Source organism: Cnephaeus nilssonii (genome assembly GCF_951640355.1).
Source record: "Cnephaeus nilssonii genome assembly, chromosome: 4".
In the NCBI taxonomy this organism is placed as follows: Eukaryota; Metazoa; Chordata; class Mammalia; order Chiroptera; family Vespertilionidae; genus Cnephaeus; species Cnephaeus nilssonii.
Window position 1 is genome coordinate 74,342,376 of NC_137075.1, and position 25,132 is coordinate 74,367,507.

The window sequence follows — 25,132 nt, forward strand, 5'->3', positions numbered from 1 at the left end:
CGTCGCAGGGCGAGTGAGGAATCTTGATCCTTGCGGGCCACCATCCCGGAAGTGGGATTTAGAGGAAGCAAGTACTGGGGTTGCTGGGGAATCTTAAATTCTGGAGATTCTAGGTGCGGGTTCGCAGAACTCCGCTGTGGCCTGTGTTGGCCTGGACGGACTCAGAGGCTTTCAGTCACTTCATCTGGAGGCGCTAGCTTCTCTGCTGAGCCGCACCTGTTCGTGGTGGGGCAGAAGGCAGCTCGGATGAATGCAACTCGGGCTTCTGTTAAGAACCCACCTGAGAAAGCCGGTCTGCGCTCTTCTCCGTGGCGGCCTTAGGGGTGCACGGATGCACTAGCGGCTTATCATGGCTCAGCGAGCCGTGTGGCTCATAAGCCACGAACCCGGAACTCCCCTTTGTGGCACGGTCAGATTCTCCAGGTAAATGCTGGTCTGAGTCCTCCGGGATGGTCAGTCGGAGGAATGGATCATGGAGCGCAGCTTTGTGATGCAGTGTATCGCTGATCCGAAACCTAGTGCGAGTTACTTCACCTCTATTTCACCTGTTAAATGAATATTTTAATAATACTAACTCATAGGGTTGTAAATGAGTTGATGCCTGGCACATATTAAGTATTGTGTGTTTTCTAACAGTGTTATTTAGTAGTACTACACGTCTAAAATTACTGCACCTGCTTAGTATTGAGATGGAGATGAAAGGAAGGAAACACGTGTTTACAGTTTTTTCTTGCACTACTAAAAATCAGTCAATGACATTTTAACTCATTCTTCTGGAAAATCCTTGCTGAGCAGTATCAGACTGTTATTTTCATCTTATCGTGTTTTCATTCCTAGAAAATTTCAGGTAGTTTAAAACTCTCCTAATTGTTGAAGAAAATTGAAAAAGTACCAAATTACATTGTATTCACTTTTTCTTAGATGGATGGTGTACGCTGATCTGGTTTTATTTCTAGAATTTGCCACATGTATCAAAATAACTGTGAGGAGTACTATATAATAACTTCAGAAAATGTGGGTGGCAATTGAATAATCTGTTTCACCTTTTATTCTCAGTGGCTATTGACAGTTTATGTATTGCCAACAAATTCATTCTTCTCTGAGGAAAGCTCTGTAGTGAAGTAGTAGATCTAAACTGAGATTGAAGCAAATAAAGATGAGAGTGATTTTAAATGAAAAGTGGTTGGCAATGTGGACATGAAAGATTCCCGCTTTGCAACCTAAACAAATTTTGTTACCAAGGGCATCAAGTTGGAGTTTACCATTTCCCCCCAGAATACAGACTTACATTTGTTGTTGTACCTTAACTAAGGGAGGTAATAATATTCTCTAGTATGGTTTATTAGCCTCATTGTTCTATCCAAAGTACTCCTCGTTTTATTTATATATTCTCTTGGGTGTCTTTATTTCTGCCATTCTCCTTGCCTCATAGGTAACATATCTTTGTTGCTATCTTTGTATTTGTGTGTTTGTGTATTCATTTTTCAAATTGCATCATTGTTCCTTCGATTTCATTCCCTTTCCTTTCATTTGTCAGATTTCTCAGCATTATTTTAAAGAAACTTCCATGTTATTTTGAGCAGCACTGTTCAATAGAATTTTCCGCAGTGATGGACATGGGAAATGTTCTGAATTGTGCTAATATTATAGCCACTAACCACATGCAGCTTTTGAAATGTGGTTATTGCAACTGAGGAACTCAATATTGTTTAACTTTATGTTTAATCACATATGGCTAATGGCTACTATATTGGACAGTGCAGGTCTAAGTCATTACTTCTACTTGCTCTGTAGTAATCTATGGTTTACACCTTCAATATTTACCTATCCTCTTCTGGAGTGATGTATCCCAGGTTGCCTCCAACTCTGCCATCAGAACAGTGCTGTAGTAGATAGCCTCAAAAGGTGTATGGGGCATATCTATGCTGATTTTGACTAAATATTGCCCAATGATTGACTCTTCATAATACTTTCTCCCAGTATTTCTATGTCTATCACTCACTAGCAGTGAGTGAGGGTTCCTTTATCGCCTTTCTTTCCTAATCAGTTTTTGCCACAATAGTATTTTATTTTCATTTGATTTTCTCTGTGTAGCAATGATTGTTAACCCTTTGGATTTCCTCTTCTGTGACTTGCCTATAGATATCCTTTGTTCATTTTTTTTCTTTGAGACTTTCTGGTTTTTTTCTGTTAGTGTGCAGGAGTTAATTGTGTATTCTTGAAATACTAGTCTTATGTCATCTTTTTAGCTATCACAGATATTTTCTCTTCATTTATTGCCAATTAATGTTGCCCTTGATTAAACAGAAATCACTTAGTTTATTGCAAGCAAAGTAGTTAGTACTTCGAGGGATATCTTCTTACATTATCTTCTCTTAACTTTATCATTTTATTTGTTATATTTACATCTTTAATCTATCCATAGTACATCTTTGGATATGGTGTTAATATAGGAATCCCATTTTGTTTTTCTCTATACAGTGGGCCAGTTTTCCAACATCGTCTTCCAAACAATACATATTTTCTCCATTGATTTGTGGAACTATTGATGGTTTATTATGTTTCCCAAATAACCATTGGTCTGTCTCAGTTCTGTTAGTTGTCTGTTATTGTACCAATACCATACTGTATTTGTAACTGTGGCTTTGTAGCTTATCTCAATATCTCATGGAGGTAAGATTTTTACCTTGTTACAAAAATAACCTCCTTGAAGAAGTCATGCTTGTTTTCAGAATTTTTTCCCACTGAGCTCAGAATATTTCAGAAGAAAAATTCAGATATGTTTGGTTGAGCGCTTCAACATCTTTATGGAGGCAGCAAGTTTGGTTCAAATAATTCATTTGTCACTTATTCTGTATTGTTGAATGAATTAATTAAGTTTTATTATTTCAATTTTCTGACTTGTTGGGACTAGTGGTAGGGCTAAACAGATATGCTCTAGCATATTACCCACATATATGCCAAACAAGAATGGCCATAATTTAATATTTAAAAAGAGAAATGATCTTTCCTGTGTCTAACTACTTTTTCCCCACAAAAGAAACTTGATTTAGATTCTATTTTAGAGGTTTGCTGCCCGGATAGATACTAGTAATAGTATCAGGTTAAGTCTGGCTGAGGTTGTTATTGTACCTCATAGTTGTAGGGCCATTTTAGAAAAGGCCTAGAATAAATCCAAAATGGCAAGTTGAATCATCCAACAAAAATATTTATTGAGCATACATTGAAGCATTGTAAAAGGTCCCAGATTAACTTCTTAGTTTACATTCAGTCATTAGATTCTTGCATTTAAGAAGAACTTTGATTATCCTTTAAGTAACTAGATTGTAAGACACTGTTCTAATAATTTAATTAACTATTAAATTATGTTTCGTAGTAGAGTTTAGTCCAAAATTCTCAACTATTCTCATCCAGAGACTCAGAGAAAGAAATGGCATCCACCTACAACTACATTACTGGAGTGCTAACTAAATCTTTCCCTTTCTCAACCAAGAAAATGCATCAGAATGTAAATGAATGAGGATCACCAACACACTGATAAATTTGAATACATTGTTATTCTTTTTAAACAATATTAGTAAACATCAATGTTTTATTAGTAGAATCAGTGAAAAAAATTTATTTTGGCCAATGTGTGTTCTTGATCCTCAATGAGAATTACTGGTATGTTCTTTAGCCACCTCTTTATTTTACTAATAAGAAAAAAGACTTGGGGAAGTTAGGTAATTTACACAGAAGTTAATAGCCAAGAGATTGATTTTGTTTGGATTGTGGAGAGGTAAGGAATAGGGAAAGCACTTATTTTTTGAACTAAGAAAATATGATCTAACATTTCTATAAACGAACAAAAGCACCTTCTTTTCTGATTCCCCCCAAAAAGGGATGAATTAGTAACTTACCATTCAGCCTAGAGCATGCAAATCATAAAGGATTATTCAGATTTTTTTATTACCTTATACTATCTTTGAGGGCCAGAGAGGTAAACCATTATTACTAAAATGTTCATATATTTTTGTATGGGTTGGCAAGAAAACTTGGGGTACCTGTTATTCACTATCGGTTAAATAGAATAGAATATTCCTCTTGTAATTGTATCATCTCAACTAGTGAACTAAAAATTGTAGAGGGTTAAATCAAACCACTTCCTTTGATCCTACTCTACTAAGATGGGATCAGAAAGTAAAGTGCTTATAGATGCCTAAAATGTGTCCAGTTACACATTCTTTGCCTACCAAGTGGGAATCTCAATGGCCAAGGGACTAGGATTTCAAATTAGAACCATATTCTCTACCTATTTAAAAAAATTAACTATTAAATTATGTTTAGTAGTAGATAATGATACTTTATCATTTGAGATAATATACCAACTATGCAACAGTTAGTTACTATAGTCAGAACTTAACAAGCAATATAACATTTTTTGGGTTATGGTTTTCATGGGTGTGTATGTATTTGTTACTGTGTATTTTGTTATTACTATTACCTTCAGTTTTTAGTTTGTTTTTTGTTTTTGGATTCTTCCATTTTTATTTTACTTGGAAGAATAATTTTTAATGTTTTTGTTTCCATACTGCAGACGGTATCCAACTGTTGAAAAACGAGCCAAAGTCTTCAATGGAACAAGTTATGTGCCTATTCCTGAAGATGGTCCCTTTCTTAAATCATTACTCTTCGAGCTTAGATTATTGGATGAAGATAAGGACTTCATGGAGAGTCGTGATAGCTGTTCTCGCATCAATAAAACGTCTGTGTATGGACTTAAAGTAGGAGGTGAAGAACTCTGGCCAGTTGTTGCTTTTCTGAAGAATGGCATAGTATATGCTTGTGTTCCACTAGTTGAACAAACTTTATCCCCTCGTCCAGCACTAATTAGCATTAGTGCAATTTCACAAGGCTTTGAACTTCTTTTTGGGATACAGGATTTTCTTTACTCAAGTCAAAAAATTGATACTGAGCTAAATACAAAACTGAGCCAATTGCCTGACTTGCTTCTACAGGCTTGCCCCTTTGGAACTTTATTAGATGCCAACTTACAGAATTCATTGGATAGTATCAATTTTGCTTCTGTGACTCATCCACAAAAGCAGCCAGCATGGAAAGCTGGGACATACAAAGGAAAACCACAAGTCTCTATTTCTATCACTGAAAAAGTAAAATCTATGCAATATGATAAACAGGACATAGCAGATACATGGCAAGTAGTTGGAACTGTCACTTGCAAGGTGAGATTTTTCTCTGGTACTTGTTTTATCATACCATTTAACACCTATAGAGAAAAGTAAAATTTACTAATTTTAGTTTACATTGTTATATGACACTAGAGGCCCGATGCACGGATTTCGTGCAAGGGGCTCAGCCCTCGCAGCCGCCGCCTCAGTCCTCGAATCCCCAGCTTCGTCTAGAACCGTGGTCAGCAAACTGCGGCTCGCGAGCCACATGCGGCTCTTTGTCCCCTTGAGTGTGGCTCTTCCACAAAATATCACGGCCTGGGCGAGTCTGTTTTGAAGAAGTGGCGTTAGAAGAAGTTTAAGTTTAAAAAATTTGGCTCTCAAAAGAAATTTCAATCGTCGTACTGTTGATATTTGGCTCTGTTGACTAATGAGTTTGCCGACCATTGGTCTAGAAGGACATCCGAAAGGACTTCAGGAAGGTCATTAGGCTGTCTGGTCTAATTAGCATATTACACTTTTATTATTATAGATTATTATAAATTGTTGATTTTTATCATAAACAGCAGTCACTAGATGTTAAATTCATATCAAATTTGGTAAAATTATCTTTTTGCATTCCTTACTTAGTTATATCTTGCTACAGTAATGAATTGCCCCATTGTCCCAACAAAGAACATTTATTATCATTTCTGTGGGTCAGGATTTCAGGAGCAACTTAGTTGAAACTTCTGGTGTGAAGTCTCTCATGAGATTACAGTCTAGATTTCAGCTGGAGCAATAATCACCTGAAGGTTTGATTGGGGCTAGAAAATTTCACTCACATGACTGGTTTATGGTGGGAGGTCTTAGTTCCTTTCCATGTGAACTTTTCAACATGCTGCTTAAGAATGTCCTCACAACTTGGTGACTAGTTTTCTGTAGATCAAATGGTTAGACGAGAGACAGACATGGGGCACAAGTAGAGCTGTATTTTTTATTACCAAAACTGAGAGGTTAGATAGCTTCACTCCCACCATTTTCTGTTGTTTAGAAACAGGTCACTAAGTCTGGTCCGCATTCAAGGGGACTGGAATTAGGCTTCACCTTTTAAAAAGAGTTAAATCATTTGTGAAAATATTTTAAAACCACCATATCTGTTTTCCATTTTCTCTAGAGGGGGTGAAACTGACAAACCTCAGATTTAATATCTAAAGCCATTTTGAAAGGCTCTTGATTTATTTAAACAAGTCAATGAGTTAATATGGGTTCCTCTGGTTAGAAAGTAGGAAAAGTCAACAGAAATAATGATAGCAGTGATCAGTACCATGTTGAATAATGATCTAAATAAAAACCTCCAAGTACAATTTTTACAAGTGGATATTAATATTCTCAGGTACCTTTGTTTTTCTATCTTCCTTTATTCTCTGTACTTATGAATATAAACTTTTTTATATATCAAACTTAATATTGAGTGGTTATGTACAAATCCTATAAATAAAAGTAGATTTCAAGAACAGAGAGGTAGAACCGTCCTGGGACAAATTGGGTCTTCCTTTTCCCGTTTAACCTTAAAGTGACTTACGAATGTATGTGTTTAAACTCACTTCCATCATGATCAAAAATATACATAGCAGTTATTAAGTTTATTAGAAGTATAAATAGCTCCAAAGTTGAGGTGTTCGTGGGTTATGTTATTTGTAAGTCTTAACACAGTTGAAGTCTTTTTTCTTATATTTCTGTGACAATAAGTAGGGAATATCCTATATAATAAAGAGCTAATATGCTAATTAGACCAAACAGCAGAATAACCGTCCAGATGACCTTCTGGATGACCTTCGGACGACCTTCCAGATGAATAGGCAGGGCTACGAGGGCAGAGTCCCTTGCATGAATTTCGTGCATTGGGCCTCTAGTGTTACATATAATTTACTAATAATTAATACTATGGTGTTTAAATGTCTCAACTCATTAATAAGCTGACCCTAGTTTATTGTGTATTGGAATTTTGGGTTGATTGCTATTTTTTTTGTCTGATACAAATTAAGGAAAACTTTCTTCTTCAAAAAACTTTCTTCTAAAAGTAAAACGAGTATGGCTGTACTTTAATCCACATATTAAATGTTTCTTTAAACTTGTATGTAAATAGTATATCTGTTAGCCAAACATTTTTTAAGTACTTCAGAAGCTTAGTATACAAAGAAGTTTTATTTTGAAGCCTGTTGTAAATGGAAGTAATTATCTTCATTTTATCTTAACCCTAGTAGATAACCAAAAACCAGTGGACTAAAGTTCTAGTCCCCACTTTACTGCTAATTTTCCATGTCTTTGGAAAAATCTTAATTCTTAAATTTTTTGCTTATTTTTAAAATCAATTTCCTAGGACCCTTCTGTTTTTATAATTTCTAGTTAAAAGTCCACATTTACATATGCCAGATTGGTTTAAAGGGTAGTACGTAGATTTCTTCTAAAATGAATGTCCTCATTCTATAGTAAATGGTGATCTGTTATTTTAAATGCTTAGGAAGTGGATAATTTGTTGGTGGTTTCCATAATGGCTGCATTTTCCTGATCCCTGTAAGAATATTAGAAGCTAATTAAATAAATATAAATTGATTGTTTTAAAATTATAATAGTATTTGCTATTAATATTTGCATATATTGTTATCTTTATAAATATCTGTCATAAAACAAAACCTTTTTTCTTGCTAATTCACATATGGAGATAAAATGACAGATGGTGTAGAAGTTAAAACACTAAAATATTTAAGTGTTATAGTAAGAGTGTATGGCATTTTTATTTTCAAATGTGATTGATATTACTGTAACTGTCACTGAAAGACCGTTATAAGACACTAGTTATGCATGGTGCTGTTTATATGCCTGCCTAATCTCTAAGTATTTACATTTTATAGCACATATTGTCAGGGCCAGCCTGACAGGTTGAACCGCTGAGGTAGGGAGGTGGGAATTGAGAAAAGAAGGAAAGACAGGACAGCAGGATCCAGAGGAGTCTGCAGGTAGTCATCCACCGGCTGCACCTCTGCAAGCCGTCGAGCTACTGCAGCTAGCTTTATTGACTACGCAATGCCTTTTATACACAAATACTGAATAGGACGTCAACAAAGAGGAATGTACTCTCTGTTCTTCTTAATCTCTAAGAGAAGTCAGGAGACCAAGTTCTCGGTAAATATTTACAGACTTTTGATAAGCTATAAATGGTCTCTTTTTCTACTCATCTGCTGACAATAGGAATGTGCCATCAAAACAAGTTAGATTGAAACAAGTCAGGGGACACTGTGTGGGCTTATACCCTGTCTCCAGCAACATATATTCTTGAATTTATACAATCAATAGATAAAATGAAAAAGGTGAAATATTTCAGATGAAATGGAAAACAAAAGTAGGCTCCATAATTAGAAAACTATATCCATTCAGCAAATATTTTTTGAGTGTTTCTTGTGCATAGCAATGTGCTAGACACTAAGGATGTGAAGAAAAACAGGTCTGTGAAGCTGTCAAATCTAGCTTCCATGGCCTTCCTAGAATACTGACTTCCCTTTCCCCTCTACCTTCCAAGTCTCTCATTACCTCTCATTGGCAAACTAACCCAGACCACACAGGAAAAAAGATCTTGGGCTTCTCTACATTGCAGAGGTAGGCTGTGGAGCTGACAATACAGAACGCAAGGCCTCACACAAAGCATCACATGAACTGAGGTTACAAAGAGAAAAGAAGATTGTAGCTGGAGGGAATAGCACATAACAAGCATGGAGGTATAGAATATTATTATTTATTCAAGAAAATTCAAGAATTCATTATGTCTACAGCATTAGTTGCAGGGTAGAAAGTGATGGAAGATGTAGGTGGGAGCCAAACAATGAAAGGCTTTCAAAGGGATACAAAACTGAGAGGAAACTACTGAAAGGTTTTGAGCATGGATACAGTATAATTAAAATTATGTTTCATTAAGGTAACGACACTATTGGAGGGTGGATTGATTAGAGGAAAACAAATCTAAATACATTAGAAGACTATGATCAAAATTGTAAGGTCCTGTACCAAAGTGTTTGCAACAAGAATGGAGAGAAGTCATTGGGTTTAATAGAGCTTTTTAAGGGTTGAAAATATAAGCAAAGGATTCCAGGAAGGCTCTCCTAGTCTCTGGCTTGGGTGTCTGAGAGCATGATAGAACTATTAACGAGAACAGACAGCAAAGAGAACAATGTCTTAAGAGAAAAGTGAGTTAAGTTGTGGAAAATGACTCAGATAAATTCAGGAAAGCCTTGCCCAGAAGATGGTTGCTTCTAAGATCTTGGTAATAATTTTCCTTTTGTATTACAGTGTGATTTAGAAGGAATCATGCCAAATGTTACCATCAGTTTGAGTCTCCCTACCAATGGATCTCCACTTCAGGATATCCTAGTTCATCCTTGTGTGACTTCTCTTGACTCTGCCATTCTGACTTCCAGTAGCATTGATACAATGGATGATTCTGCATTCAGTGGACCTTACAAATTTCCATTCACTCCACCTTTGGAGTCATTCAACTTATGCTACTACACTTCCCAGGTAAACAACCTTGAAAAAGTTGAGACTTTGCAGATCATTCATACATTTGGTCCAAAGGAGAACTTTTCATGAGTAATTTACCAGATGAATGAAAATGAAGATTCAATTCTTTGGATTCAATTCTTCGAATAAGATGCCTCTTATCTCTGGTGTCCGTAACAGCACTTAATGTTTTCAAAGTCATGGAATTTTTTTTTTAATGTTCCCAAATAAGGAGTTTATAGTCATAGGGAAGATCTTAGTATAATTTTGGTTTGAACCATGAACTTGTAAAAATACCTTTAATCTTAGGCAGCTGTGGTTATTAAATATATAATATCATTAATAGCTGTTTATTGCTTATTGAAAAACTGCTGTGTCAGATATTGTCCTAGGCACTTTACATGTATTTTCTCTAATACTTTCAAAACCCTTGTATTTTTATCCCCACTTTACAGATGAGGAGAGTCTCAGAGAAGTTCAATGGCTTGTACAAGGACATATAACTGATAAGTAGCAGAGCCTAGATTTGAACCCAAATTTTCCAAATTCCAAAACCTACTTTACCATTTGTCTCTTATAATTGTGAATCAGTGGTTCAGAAAAACCTTAAGTAAAGGGAATTTACTTTGAGAAGACAAAAGGCAATCTCATTGTCACTCAAGGATAGGAAGTAGACCCAAGCTTTACTGAAACTAGAATCAGAAATTAAAATTAAAATCACTCTATACTTAAGGTCTACACTGTCGGTCTCATCTCTGCTTCTCAGTCTCTTCTTCCACCTAGCTTTCTCAGCTTGCATATGTCCTCCAGTACTAGGACGTTACTGTAAAAGTAGGTCCTTCCTGTTTCTTATTTCAGATGTACTAGAAATATTGATGGGCTCACCCCAGCTTATAGGTTGTCTCCCTTTCAATCAATTATTGATAACCAATTTAGTAAGCTACTGCTGAGCTGGGTGTGGGGTGGAGTGTCACAATATACAGATGGGGCAACAGGAACTGTGGGCAGAGTGTCAGTGCATGTCCTAAATGGCAGGTCATAGAAGGAGGGGAACCTGGATGAGCAAGAGTAGGAAAAAGAATGTAAAAATGAATTGCACACCTTCATCAGGCACCTTTCTCATCTCTGAAAACAGAAAGAGATGGAAGAATCTTTGCCTTTACAATGAATGTAGCTCCATCATCTATTAAACAAACAACTTGGAGTAACCCATTAGTCATTAACAATGTATCTTTAAATAATGAGTATATTACTGCAAGACTTTTTTCTCAATTGCCATTGATATTTTAGACCCATTAACCTGACAATTATATAAAAGTTTGTATATGTTTATTTCCAGGTTCCTGTGCCACCAATTTTGGGCTTTTATCAAATAAAAGAGGAAGAAGTACAACTAAAAATAACAGTTAATTTAAAACTTCATGAAAGTGTGAAAAATAATTTTGAATTCTGTGAAGCTCATATACCATTTTATAATAGGTAGGAATAAAATAACATGATGCCATGATTTCTGCCTTCCTTAGTACATTGCCACTGCCCTACAGTGAACTGTTACTGTTTTTAACCTTACTTTTAAGATTTTTTTAATGCTATTCAAACAAATGCTGATTCTGAACCAAAACATAGTGATAGAAATAATCTCTACCTTTAAATGTGTCTATTTTTCTGGTTAAACATGCTAATAAATATAAACATAAGCCAGCATAGCTTTCTCAGAGATTGTTTCACTCCTGGCTTTATTTCTAGCAATTTCTCTCTACATAAGTCAAGCCTTGCTATCAACTATCTGGTGAATTAAATCAATCATATCATAAGATTACAGTTGACTCTTGTACAATTGAGGGTTGGGCCACCAACCCTGCACAATGGAAATCCCATGTATAACTTTCGGCTCCTCAAAAACTTATCTACACTTGACCCTCCACACCTGCGGATTCCCAACTATAGGTTGAAAAGGTTGACCTGTGGACAACACAGGTTTGAACTATTAACTATGTTAATCAAGGGTCAACTGTACTTCCTCATCAATTCTACTTTTAAACTTGTTCTACAGCATAGTTCTTTGCAAAGTGTATAGTAAAATTATAGTTTTAATATGTCAATCTATGTGACTATTAATATATTCTATATTATTTTACATTTATTTTTAGAATTAATAATGAAATATATGTCATCACCATAATGTTTATTGTGCTTCTGGCATTTTTTGAGATACAATATTATTTGTTCTACTCTATTCTGCCAATTTGAATATAGAAATGCTTTTATGCTACCCTGGTATTAAGTAACAGTAGCAAGATTTGACTTAGATTTCTTAAAATTGTTATATCTATGATCTTTTTTTTCTTTTTTTATATTGTGTCCTTTTTTAAAGAGGTCCAATCACACATGTGGAATACAAAGTTAGTTTTGGCCAGCTCGAAGTATTTCGAGAGAAAAGCTTATTGATCTGGATTATTGGTGAGCCAGGTTTTGTTTATTGATTATTTTTCATTCATTTGCTTTAGAATTTACTTAATTTAGGATATTTGATTGGTATATTTTTGTTTTTAGGACAGAAGTTCCCAAAATCAATGGAAATTAGTCTTTCTGGAACTGTAACTTTTGGAGCCAAGAGCCATGACAAGCAGCCATTTGACCACATTTGCATTGGGAGTACAGCATATTTAAAGGTAAATATATTTGTATGGCTCACTCCCTTAGAAACCTTTCCTTTGCTTCTAAATTACATATACCTAATTGATTTTTAATGTTTTCTAGCCATTTTTTTTTGAACTCTGGGTTGTTGTTGTGTGTTTTGTTTGGTTTTTTTTGTCTGTGCTGTTCTTTTTTGATTTTGTGAGATTATTTTTGTTTAGTGTTAGTAACTTTCTATTTCAGTTAATACTGTAAAACTTTTAAGGTGATGCAAGTAAGTATGACCTAAACACCTCACCTTAATCTATTTCTGCCCAGCTATCCTTATCACATGTGAAATTTGTATACCAAAATGTAAAATGTAGTCCTTTTCCCCTAGAGTTACTTTCAACAATCCATGTCAACAATTGATCAGTGCTAACAGCTTTTGGTATTTCAAGGACAAAGTGAGCACTTCTGATCAATGTGGTCAAGGAAAGCATTGCAGTAGAAATGGAATTTAAGCAAAACTCTGAGGCCCAGATAAGCATGAATGTGAAGCCATGAAGACTAACATTTGTATGAATTAAAGAGATAACATAGAAGATTGAAGGATAACAAAGCATGCTTAGGAACCAGGGCCAGGAACAATAGTAGCTCATAAGGCTGGATACATGATTTAGGTGTGGATTGTAGAGGGTTTCAGTCTAATTTTTATTCCTTTATTAGAAAATGTCATAATTTTTTTGAGTAGGGGAGTGACCTTTCAGAAAGGGATACTTTATGAAGATTAAGCTAGAATGTATGTGAAGATGGTGAGAGGAAAAAACTATAGACAAAGAAACTATTTTTTTAGCTCTATTAGTATTCCAGATGAAAGGTATAAGTTAATGATGCTGAGCTCCTGTAGTATCACAGAAAGAGAAAGGATGAGAATATAGGACAGTGATGGCGAACCTATGACACGCGTGTCACCCCTGGCACGTGCAGCCATTTCTGATGACACGCGGCCGCTGAGGCGGCCGCATGCCGAGGATGAAACATTTGTGAAATAATGTTTTTTCCTCAAAGTGACACACTACCCGAGTTATGCTCAGTTTTTTGGCGAACTTTGACACACCAAGCTCAAAAGGTTGCCCATCACTGATATAGGAAGAGATTGCTGCAGGAGTTGTAATAAACATAAAGCCTTGGTCACTAATTAAATATAGAGACAACAAGTACTTTTAAGTCAAAGATGGTATTATTAAAAATGCATGTAATTTAAACAAGACTTGAGGCTCCAAGAGAGTGGAGACCATGTGAGTCTCATTCACTCATTGTTTTACTACCACATCTAGTCCAATACTTGCCACAATAAATATTTGATGAATGGATCAATATAGTACTTAGAAGAAAATACTGATGTGGAGAAAGCTGAGAGGGAGCAGGCTTCATATCATGAATGTTGCTGGTGATAGCAATGTATCCCAGTGTAAGTGTTCAGAAAGTAGCTAAAAACTTGGAGCAGGATTCTCAAGAGAGAACTCAACTATATATAGGATTTAAGAGTTATCCATGGAGAAGAAATAGTCAAGTCAATTATGACAAGGTTGATTTCCAAAAAGCTAGATATTATAAAAATAAGATTAAGATTTAAAAAAAAAGGGTAAGAGAAAATAAGGAGAAAGATTCGGAAGAACCAATGAAGAAAATTGAAGAAGTGATCAAAAAGGTAACAGGAAAACCTAAACAGAATAGTTATCAAAGAAGAGAGATTGAAATCCATACATAAAAGCATTAGTACTTCTGAAGTCACAAGTATACTTGTGACATTCATTTCTTCTGTCTTAATTTCAACTGTCCACAAGCTTTGTTTCAAGGATTATTATAAAAATTCCTGCTTCCAGATATTTTTCAGAAAAAATGTGGGATGTTAGTTACTACATTGTATGTCTTTCAAAGGTAGGGATTATGACTTTTCTATTCATTTCCATCACCTAACCAGATGTAGTTTAATCGAAAGCATGTACTATATATTTGTGTTCACTAAATAGACTTATTTTTATAATATCTAGCTTTTTGGAAATCAACCTTGTCATAACTTTCAGCATCCAGAATTATGCTAAACAAGCAATTAAAAGCCCTTTATTATTGAGATAATTTGAGTTGCAACAGGAAAGACATTGCAAAGATCTGGAAATTACATTCCATGCAAGTGATCAGTTAGTTTTGTAATCAAAATCAGAAAGTTAGGAAGTGGGAGAAATTTGCAAGGGAGGGAGATAGAAGAAAAAAAGTATAGAAAAGTTATCAGAGTATTGCAAAATCAGGAACTTTTAGCAGCAAAGATGAAGAGAACCAAGGCTACTGAAGCTCTGTAAGATATAGAACCTTCATAGTTAATGTGAATATCATTGTGACTTAGGCACCCAGGGCTATGCTTTCAGGGAAGGTACTAATGGCCCTTGCTATTAGAATCCCACATAATAATTGACATTTATACTGATGACACGATATTATCAATTAAATCCGAGACCTGTGGATTACATTTTAGAACGGTTTTATAGGTGAGAGAAGGGGTGATTTCTAAGCTTAGTTATATAAAAGTTAAATATCATTTTTCTGGAAAATTAAGTAGAGCATCTCATTTCTTCTGAACACCAGAATAAACTGGTGTTTGTATTTTTGTAATTGTATTTTTGTGGTTTGGTAGAAGATATATATGTTTCTGCCTGTAGAAGAATTATGATCTAAATATATCACAACCACATATCCTTAGAGGTAGAAGAGAATATCCAGACCACAGACACCATTGGGGAAGGAACATCAGCTTTGTAATCAGTCAGGTCTGAGTTCAAGTGCCAGCTCTGCTACTTACATGCTGGGATTCTAATTGCTTTCATCTCTGAACTTCAGTTCTCTCATTTGTACAATAAGGATACCTTGCAGTTTGGGTCAGAGTTCATATTAGTGAAGTGCCTAGTATATGTGAAGGATTTCATGATGCCAGCCTTACAAGGAAATGACCCTAATGCAAAGGGGAAATGGTGTGTGTATATGTATACATGTGCACACACACACACAATATTCAGCTTCAATATTTGTGATTTAAAACTTGTGAACTTTGGCCGAAACCGGTTTGGCTCAGTGGATAGATAGAGCATCGGCCTGCGGACTCAAAGGTCCCGGGTTCGATTCCGGTCAAGGGCATGTACCTTGGTTGCGGGCACATCCCCAGTAGGGGGTGTGCAAGAGGCAGCTGATCGATGTTTCTCTCTCATCGATGTTTCTAACTCTCTATCCCTCTCTCTTCCTCTCTGTAAAAAATCAATAAAAAAATATATTAAAAAAATATTTAAAAAAAAAACTTGTGAACTTTGTGAAGTAAAATCCCAAAATTGCGTCAAGGAAAAAAATGTGACTTTTTATTTTTACCAAAGAATCACCTCAATTTGCTCCATTTTTCTTCTTTTTCTAGCTTCATTTTAGGATCTTAGATTACACACTTACTGGGTGTTATTCGGATCAGCATTCAGTTCAAGTTTTTGCATCAGGAAAACCAAAAATAAGCACGCGTAAGTTGTATAGATTCATACTAACTTGAGGGAATTAAAATGATGTTATACAGTTATTACCTAAGGTAAAATTAAAATGTAACTGAAAGAGATCAGGGAATAATCCCAATTTATAAAATTCTGGCCTGATCCTATTCTTTGAAAGAGTTTGTATACTTCATACTGTCCTCTGCCTTCTTCTGTTTATGAAATTATCTGGATGGGTAAGAATTGGTGTAGAGATGGACTTTAAAATTGGATTTATTTTGCTCTGTTTATAATATACACTTTTATTCAGGGATTATTCACAGGGGCTTTGGTGTTGGACAGACAAGGGTTTAAGTCTAGCTCAGACAGTTTGTTATCTGTAATTTTAGGCAAGTTAGTTAACTTCTCAAAGTTTTAGTTTCTGCATCTGTAAAATGGAAATAATAGTATTATTTACCCCAGGATTCTAAGCAATTACTTGTTAAGGACAATAATAAGTTCTATGTAATTTAATTAGATTGTCATATTCTTTACCTACTTAAGGTTTTTCCTATTTTCTCCTGTACCATTTTTTTGGGCTGTTTTTTAAAGAGATGATATATGTGGAATGGTCTTCATAATGCTTTTTTGTGTGTGTGTGTGTGTGTGTGTGTGTAAAGGCATTATATAGTTATGTCAGTTTGGACAAACCAATGGTTTTGTCTAAATTCAAACAGACCAATATTTTAGAATGTATCTATGGAATACTGAATGCAAAATGTTAATTTAAATAATAATGGCTAACTTGTATTGCTTACTGTATGCCAGGAACAGTTCTAAGTATTTTATGTATTAACTCATTGATTTTTATATAATACTATTATGTGTTATTTCCATTTTACAGATGAGGATGCTGATGGAACAGAGAGATTAGATTCACATAACTAGTAAATGGCAGATCTAGGAATCAAACCCACGTAGTCTAGCTCTGAAGCCTGGCCGCTTCACCAATACGCTGTGTTGCCTCTCAGTGTCACTAAGTTCCCAAACTGGGGGGAAAATAAATAAATAGAAAGATAGGGTAATATATCCTAACTATATCCTTTTCACTGTGAAGAAGGGCTTGAAGAAGAAAGGTAGAAAAGGCAGAATTAGATATTTAGTGATGTGTGTGATAAGAATTTACAGGTGTCTAGCTCCAAATGAGCATTATCTTAATTTTACATATAAAAAAACGTTACTTCAAAGAGAGCTGTCATTTGTCCAAAGCTACAAAGCTATTAAAGCAAAAAGCTTAGATTTGATCAGAATTATAAGAAACCACTGAAGCAATCTTTTAAAAACATTGTTAGGAAGTTCTATCTCTGAAATTTTGAATGGGTAGAGAATAATTGCAACATCAAAATCAGGACCTTGGTAAAGAGGTTACAAAAGGGAAACCAATAAAAATTTTTTTACTGTTTTTGTACTTGAAGTAATGATCCATAGAAACAAAATTTAGGGAAAATGGAGGGGGGGGGGGTGGCTGATTTAGCATAAATTTAACATAAATAAACTTAAACATGGATTATTTAAATGTTTTAGTGAAACCAAATTTTTGAAGTGGTTAAAGTTATAATAATGCCTTGACAAAGTCAAATTAAAATGAATATTTCAAAGTATTGCCTTCCTTGAAATAATTATATTCCACAACTTTAAAATATCTGTCTCTTACTGAATTTTTGTTAATATAATTTATTAACACTTATCATTTATTTCTTTTATTTTTCAGACCGGAAACTAATTTCTTCTGACTATTACATCTGGAATTCTAAAGCTCCTGCTCCAGTAACATATGGATCATTATTACTGTAATTATTTCATGTTTAAATAAGGCTTATACAATAGTAACATAGCCTAAATTAAATCATAGTCTTATTTTTAATGTGTATGCATATAATCTATGAATGAGAAAACATTAAATGATTTAATTATAAAAATGCTCTTGTTTGATGTTTTTAGTCTGACATAGTTTGGCAAAAAAGTACTTTCAAGACTAATGTCTCCAATTTTGTTACCCTTTGATTTTTCTCAACTATGATTCAGAGCATAAACCAGTAGTGATTCTAGTCCTGAGTTACCCTGCCACATGTTCCTTCCTGTGCCTATGGCAGACATGGCTAATCAATCGCAGCTCTTTTTCTCCACTGAGCTTCGTGGATACAGGCTCAGGTTCCTCTTCAGTTCAGACCTGCAGGCAGCCACTCTTGATGGATTGGTGCTCCAAACCTGAGTACCAAGCTTCTAGTACATCGTGTTGTTACAGAAAGCCAGAGACCACATTAGAAACAACTGTAAATCTCTTGAGAAAAAAAACAAACAAAACAGTCAATGAAAACAAAGCAAAATTCTTTAAATAGTAAACTGTTCTTAATAAGAACTATCCAATTGACTTATAAAGAATCTGCATAATTCTCGTTAAAGTGTTTATCGCTCTTCTAAAGTTACTTTTCAGGTAAGCTTATTATCTGCCACAATAACAATTTGCTTTAGGTTGTCAACAAGAGGGGTGGTATATCTTCATATATATATATTTTATTGATTTTTTACAGAGAGGAAGGGAGAGGAATAGAGAGTTAGAAACATCAATGAGAGAGAACCATCGATCAGCCGCCTCCTGCACATGCCCCCTACTGGGGATGTGCCCGCAACCAAGGTACATGCCCTTGACCGGAATCGAACCTGGGACCCTTGAGTTCGCAGGTGGACGCTCTATCCACTGAGCCACACCGGTCAGGGCGGGTGGTATATCTTCAGAAGATGAGCATAGTGTTTTGTGATCATTTAATGTGTGCAGCCAAATTTTTAAAGATAAATTTAGGTATTATATTGCTTTTTTCATGTTTTATTATTATTAAATTCATTAATGAATAAATTCAGGTAAAAATTCATATAGCGTATTTTCTTTAAATTTGTTATTATCACTCTCTTATTAGCATTATCTTAGTTTCCTCAGGAATCATCTAGTCATAATCTTTAATCTTTACCTGTCTTGACAGTTACATGTCTCATTCTGTTTTCAAAGCAGTTCATTGTCAAGTTGGACTTTAAGTGACCATTCAAGAAAAGATAAAATCTTGCCGAAACCGGTTTGGCTCAGTGGATAGACCGTCGGCCTGCGGACTGAAGGGTCCCGGGTTCGATTCCGGTCAAGGGCATGTACCTTGGTTGTGGGCACATCCCCGGTGGGGAGTGTGCAGGAGGCAGCTGATTGATGTTTCTCTCTCATCGATGTTTCTAACTCTGTATCCTTCTCTCTCTTCCTCTCTGTAAAAAATCAATAAAATATATATTAAAAAAAAAAGAAAAGATAAAATCTCAAGATCCTCAAATCTTAATCCATGTCAAGTTTTTTTTCACGGAACAGAATTAGGAGTGTTATGAAAAAATATACATTACAGATTAGTATACAATTAAATTATATCTTAGTTTCTATTTTTTAATGAGTCTCTTAAGGAAAAGCTTAGAAAAAGCTGTTAACTCCTTGAAAGGGAATTATGATAGTTTGAAGGGATATTGCATATAAATTTAGGATTTGAAATGTGATTTTTTTAATTAAGGTCAGTCCTACTCATTATAAACTCATATTTTCTGCAAGGCATTCTCGTGGCATAATGTTCTCTGTTCAAAATTATCCTTAGTAACACAGGAAATGGAATAACTCCCTGATCAGGACTTTAACTTATTAGTCTAGCTTAATCATAGTAGTAAAAACCTTCCTTTAAAAAAAATGACTCCCCTGTAGTCATTTGATCCCTCTTTAACTCGAGGAAAGCTTATCATTTAACTTAGGTTAATATTAAGGGAGCCATTTGGACATCTTGATTGTATAAATGTTTAACAAAGTACACTAAGATAGACAAGAGGCATTTATCTAGTGAGTAGGCAGAGATTCAGTATAATAATCCCGAGGGAAAACTCTTTATAAGCAATCAGAAAAACCAGTGAATCTTTGATTTGACATTTCTAGAAACCTGAGGAAAATCTAGGGAGGACTGGAAAAGTGTGGGGCCATGGGCAACCTAAGGCCATCTGTTGCCATTCCATTCTACAGAATGCTACAAAACTAAAACCAAGTCCTGTTTTCTTCCCGTTGAGATCAGCTGGACACATTGTGATGCTTTTGATTTTGTCTAGAAACCTGTCACTTCGGGATAATTTCTGAAGACAAAGTCTGCTTCCCGTTTGGTAGGTGACCTGTTTAATGTTTTCCCTGTGTCTGGGAACTCCTTAGTGTAATTAGCGACCTTTGAACTCCACAACTAATCCTGAGCTATTTTGTATTCCTTACTCATCTTTAAGGCTGGACCTTTCTTTTCTTCAGACTCCGCTGCCACAATTAAAGAAGAAACAGCTGCATTTCAAAGGGATTCCGATCCAGAAGCTTAATCGTGATTGACATGTTCTTATTCTAAGCTATAAGACACTCTTAAGAGTCCTTTCTTGGGTTAAAACTTCAATCATTTTCTAAAAAATTATCTCACTATGGATTTTATTCATTTTCTTTGATAACTATTCTTTGCATTTTTTAACTTGAAAGATGCTTTGTGTTTGCAGTGAATATGAGCACCTATTTCCAAAGATTTGGATGGTATCAGACCTACTCTAGATGAAAAATTGCTAAATTCCTTTTTAGTGCAAATTATGATTACGAAATCTGTTATCATATAGGTAATTCTTCAATAGACCCAAACAGTACAAAAAGTGTTAAATTTCTGAAAATGTGCTCCAGAAAAGCTGGTTCATGATTTTGGTGAAACCCTTCTTTTCTAAACAATATTTTTTAAACTTTTTAAAGCCAGCAGTACCCTTACAGAGGTGGGCATTTTTTTTAACTTTCTTACCGTAAAATAATAGATTTAAATATCAGGTTTGAAGTAAATAGCCTTGTCAGGAGTTCTTAAGAGAATTATTTCTTTAAAAATGTTTTCTTGATTAGACATTAGTCTGTCTTATAAAATTTAAGTGTTTTTCACCAACTAAATATTTGAGTTGAAATAATTGATTTTATGTATTGTATAATTTAAGGTCTCTCGAAACACAATTTTGTACACAATAACAACAGCTAATATTCTCCTTCTTTTTATTATAGTATTTCAAACCACTTTTAGCCATTCATAGACGCCTACACCACCCCTGGGAGGGAGGAGGTCGAGTTTGCATCCAGAGCCTCTGCAGGGACGGCTTCCACAGAGAACGGTTGTTTCTAAGACAAAGGTCAGGAAAGGGATGTTAATAAACAGTCCTCAGGTTTAAGGGACTTTTTTAGGATTACATCTTAAATTCCAACAAATCAGATTTAGGAGTTACTGAAAGTGAAATTGATCCATCCCTCATCCAAACTTTGCAATACTTTCCTGTTCTGACATCATTTAGATAGTTAGCTGTATTATCAGATTAGAAACCATTGTACCACGCTGCTGAAAGGAAAAGGAGGCAAAAAGCTAAACATAGGATAAATTCTGAACCTTTTAACCTGGCTGAAGTACGTTGGTCCCTGTTATGCAAATACCTTCAATCCTCTGCTAAGTTCAGTGGAAATAATTTTCTTGAATGACAGGTTTATTCAGCAAGGATTCAGTTGGTGATTAATCCCCCTTTGATCTAGGGTATTTCACTTAACTACCAGTTACCTCGTTCTGACAAAGTGCAACTGAGATTAGGGCGATCACTAGAACACTACCAGGGTGTGCGTTTATTCTCTCTAACCTTTTAAAGCAAGGGCCAAGAATGCAATTTATTTTCAGTATTTGAAGATGTAAAGTCCTGTCTGCTAAGTTAGAAAGTCAATTGAATACCAAATGAAGTTTATTTCTTACGTAATAGAACAAACATTTCTTTTTTGCTTTGCCTAACAATGATTTTAGGAAACATAGACTTTGGAAAAAGAAGAAAGACTACATTCTAAGTATATCTTCTAGTTTCGTTTCATGTACTAGAGAATATACTCATTGACCCTGAGATAGCCCCAAAATCAAAGCAGTCGCTACAATTTAGGTTGAAAAATCCTTCAGTTTTATTAAATTGCATGGTTTCTTCCCACCCTCCTCCCATTTAAAAAGGTCATGCTACGTGGTAAATCCAATTGCGGAAACATGTAATACACAAGTATTCATCTTAAGACTTCTGATTTCAAGGCTTTATTTGTTAACTTCGTCCTTTCTTGAGGAAAACAACTTACGTTCCCATCATAAGAATAATTGCGTTCACTTTCAGAATGAAGATTTTTGTTCATAAAGAAAGGTAAATGATGCCATTACAAGAATACTTCTAAGTAATTATTTTAAATTATCAAACTAACCATTTTCCACAGCATTGCTTACTATTTTTCTGCCTTCCTTTTCATTTAACTGTGTACCTCTTCTTCCATAACTTTAAGCCTTTGAAATATTCTTTGGAATCTTCCACAATATTTTAAGAATAAAATTTTAAGAAGTGTTTTATACTAGGGTTTCTCAAAAAATTCATCTTTAAAAACTTATCATTAAAATTTATCTTGCAAGATATCAAGTGTTCGGATCTATTCCACATATAGTTTAAGACCCTTAAAAAAGAAAATAATTTTTAACAAAAATTTGTTTTTAAATACTAAGTTATTATTAGTGATTAATGTTATTATAGACAGAGCATTTTAAATGCTTTGTAATTGTTCATTATTCTAGTAGCAGTTTGCAATACAAGTTATGTATTTATGTAATTATACATTATTTTGGTCCAAAGTCTCTGTGACCCAATTTCTAAATTGAAACAATGACTCAAAGAAGTACCTCTAACTTCCCTGGGTATCAGCCTCTCCTGTTTCAATTTAGTAACCAAGCTTTCCAAATACCTTTTGATAGCCAGTTACTTAATCACAGAAATTGAGGATCAGAAAAAATATAAGATGAAAGGCAGGATCCCCTGGCTATGTTGCTAAGAAACTGGTATTTTTAATAATTCACTATGCAGTAAGTATTTAGTTAATGAAATGTTGCAATATATTTTGAAATATGTATCAGAATCTATATAAACCATATGTACATGTATGTATATGTAATATATATAATACATATGTTAGTGTGTATGATTTGGTGGGTTTTCTTATGAAATATGTTAGTGTCATGTCAGGAAATAATTCAAATATCTTTCCTCCAAACACAGTGTTAGTTAATAGTAATGAAGAGGTTCATTAACATAAAAATTTCCAAAGAACTCATGAAATCACTCTTACAAATGATTAAAACTTTTATTAGCTTCAGCTAGCTTCTAATTTTTTTGTCAACTATTTTATGGGTATGATAATATTGTCCACATATAGCCTGGAGCAGCGCAAGGTCATATCTCTATGACTAGTTTATTGACTTGTAAGCAGGCTGCTCTGAGGTCCAGGTTGATTTCTCTAAGGCCCTGGCTAATCTGCATAATTGTTGGCAGTGTAGTGTTAATGTATGATGCACAGGATTTAGCATTTACAAATTGATGGGTGCTCTGGGATGGAAACCACCTGATGAATTGTTTCTAGAATAGGATATGTGAAAATTTGTATATTTTAATAATCTGTTAAAATTTAAAGTCAAAGTGTATGTTTCCTTTAAATGTCTTTTTAAATGATAGTTTTGTAAAAAAAATATTGTTATCCCTCTTAAAATTTTTACTTTTTCTCTCAAGGGACTTGGGTGCCCTCTGCAGGTTATAAAGAGATAATTAATGGCAATATTTATTTTGAAACCCTGTGATTTTTCCCTTTTAGAAGCATAGCCTGTATAAATGTGATCTATTTTATTTATATTGTTAACTTTGTTAATTTTCTGGTGATTGAAGGAAGAGTTTCTTTTCCTGGCCTATTTTATTTAATGTGAAGTAAAACCATTGAGTTTTACAAATCACTTAGCTAGGGCTCTTTGAATATTGGAACTATACACATTGGAGCTAATACAAAGTCCCTCACAGAAAGGAGATTGGGAAAATTTAGCTATTTTGAAATTTATTGAAGATGTAGAGAATAACTTGATTATTTCCCATTACATAATTAGAATATTAATACATTTGAAATAAATTTTACTTTTTAAATATGCAATGTGTAAAATTTTTAAATTATGTAAGTTCTATTTCTTAATCTTGTTGATGAGTGATGATTGTGTTCAAACTAAAAACAAACAAACACAAGCTTCTTAGGATTTACGTATTTAAACAAAATTAGGATTGAGTAGATAATGTTCTGGCATTTTTGTTGCATAGGTCTACTGACTAGAAAGAGTATTTCTATTTGAAGAGCAAAGTGCAAAGTTCACATCTGAATTACTCATTTCTGTACCCATCTTTCTCAGTTGGTATAGCAGGTTTGTTTCTAAAGGAGATAGGCGTTCATTTTGTATATAAAATTGTAGAACTTGAGCACTAGTGGTACATCTGATTCACTTAAAGCTGCCAGGGGAACTAAATATGATGAGAACAAGAAGAATGGTTGGATCACATTAATAGAAATAGATCTTTTTGCAAGAACATAGTGATCCTGATCATCAACCTTGAAAAGTAAATTAGAACAAGCAAATTGGCTGTTGAAAAATTCTTTCAGCACTCTGCTGTTGCTACTCAGCTAGTCATGGCTCAGCCAGAGGCAAGGAAAAAATGCAGTTTGGTGTTAACAAAGGAAACATTATTAAAGTGAATGTTTACATTGTGTTTATTGAAGTGTTGAAAGAATATTTGTTGCAACTTCAACCTACTGTTCTCCCTGCTATTACATTGCATGAGTGATAATGAAAATAATTTGTACATTTTAGAAGAATAAGTAACATTTAACTTAAGTGTTTGTCGATTGTCTTCAAAATACATAAATATCAAACTTAATACTTTCTTATTTAAAGATTTCTTTCTCCAGGAAATGTATCTTATTAAAAAAACCAAACTCATTAAATATACCTTCTGTTTATCTCCACACCTGATCTCATACAAAGGGCGGAGAAGCAATTCAAGGGTTTCCAAATGTTTTATGTAACCTTTCCCCTAGAAACTACAGTGCATAAGAAATAATAAGCTGAAAATTAAGCAAATAGGAAAACAATTGTGAAATTACTGAAGTGAGTGTGTAATTGAATATATAATATGTTCATTGGAGAAACAGCTTGATAATTGAGAGAGCTTTTGTGAGCAATTTTCTTAAGCTACTTCATAAAAACTAACTTAAGAATAGACAACAGTTGAAACCATGCATGCCAATCTGACTTCTAAAAATTTAATAAGTATTATAAAATAGGAAAGTTAATTAAAAATTCAGAAAGAATTTAAGCTTCC

At 34.4% G+C, this 25,132-nt stretch overlaps 1 protein-coding gene across 2 annotated transcripts; it reads left to right on the forward strand.

The window, feature by feature from the left end:
• Positions 1-62: 62 nt before the first annotated feature.
• On the forward strand, positions 63-20,270 carry AP5M1 (adaptor related protein complex 5 subunit mu 1). Of its 2 annotated transcripts, none has more exons than XM_079769621.1 (9): positions 63-423; positions 4,577-5,222; positions 9,492-9,719; positions 11,041-11,180; positions 12,076-12,161; positions 12,255-12,373; positions 15,778-15,874; positions 17,592-17,670; positions 19,914-20,270. In XM_079769621.1, exons 1-9 carry the CDS (start codon positions 350-352, stop codon positions 19,927-19,929), a joined length of 1,485 nt encoding a protein of 494 aa, XP_079625747.1. In that variant the 5' UTR covers positions 63-349; the 3' UTR covers positions 19,930-20,270. The 2 variants fall into 2 exon arrangements, with proteins under 2 accessions (XP_079625747.1, XP_079625746.1); XM_079769620.1 differs by having other exon boundaries at positions 19,997-20,039.
• The last annotated feature ends 4,862 nt before the right edge of the window (positions 20,271-25,132 follow it).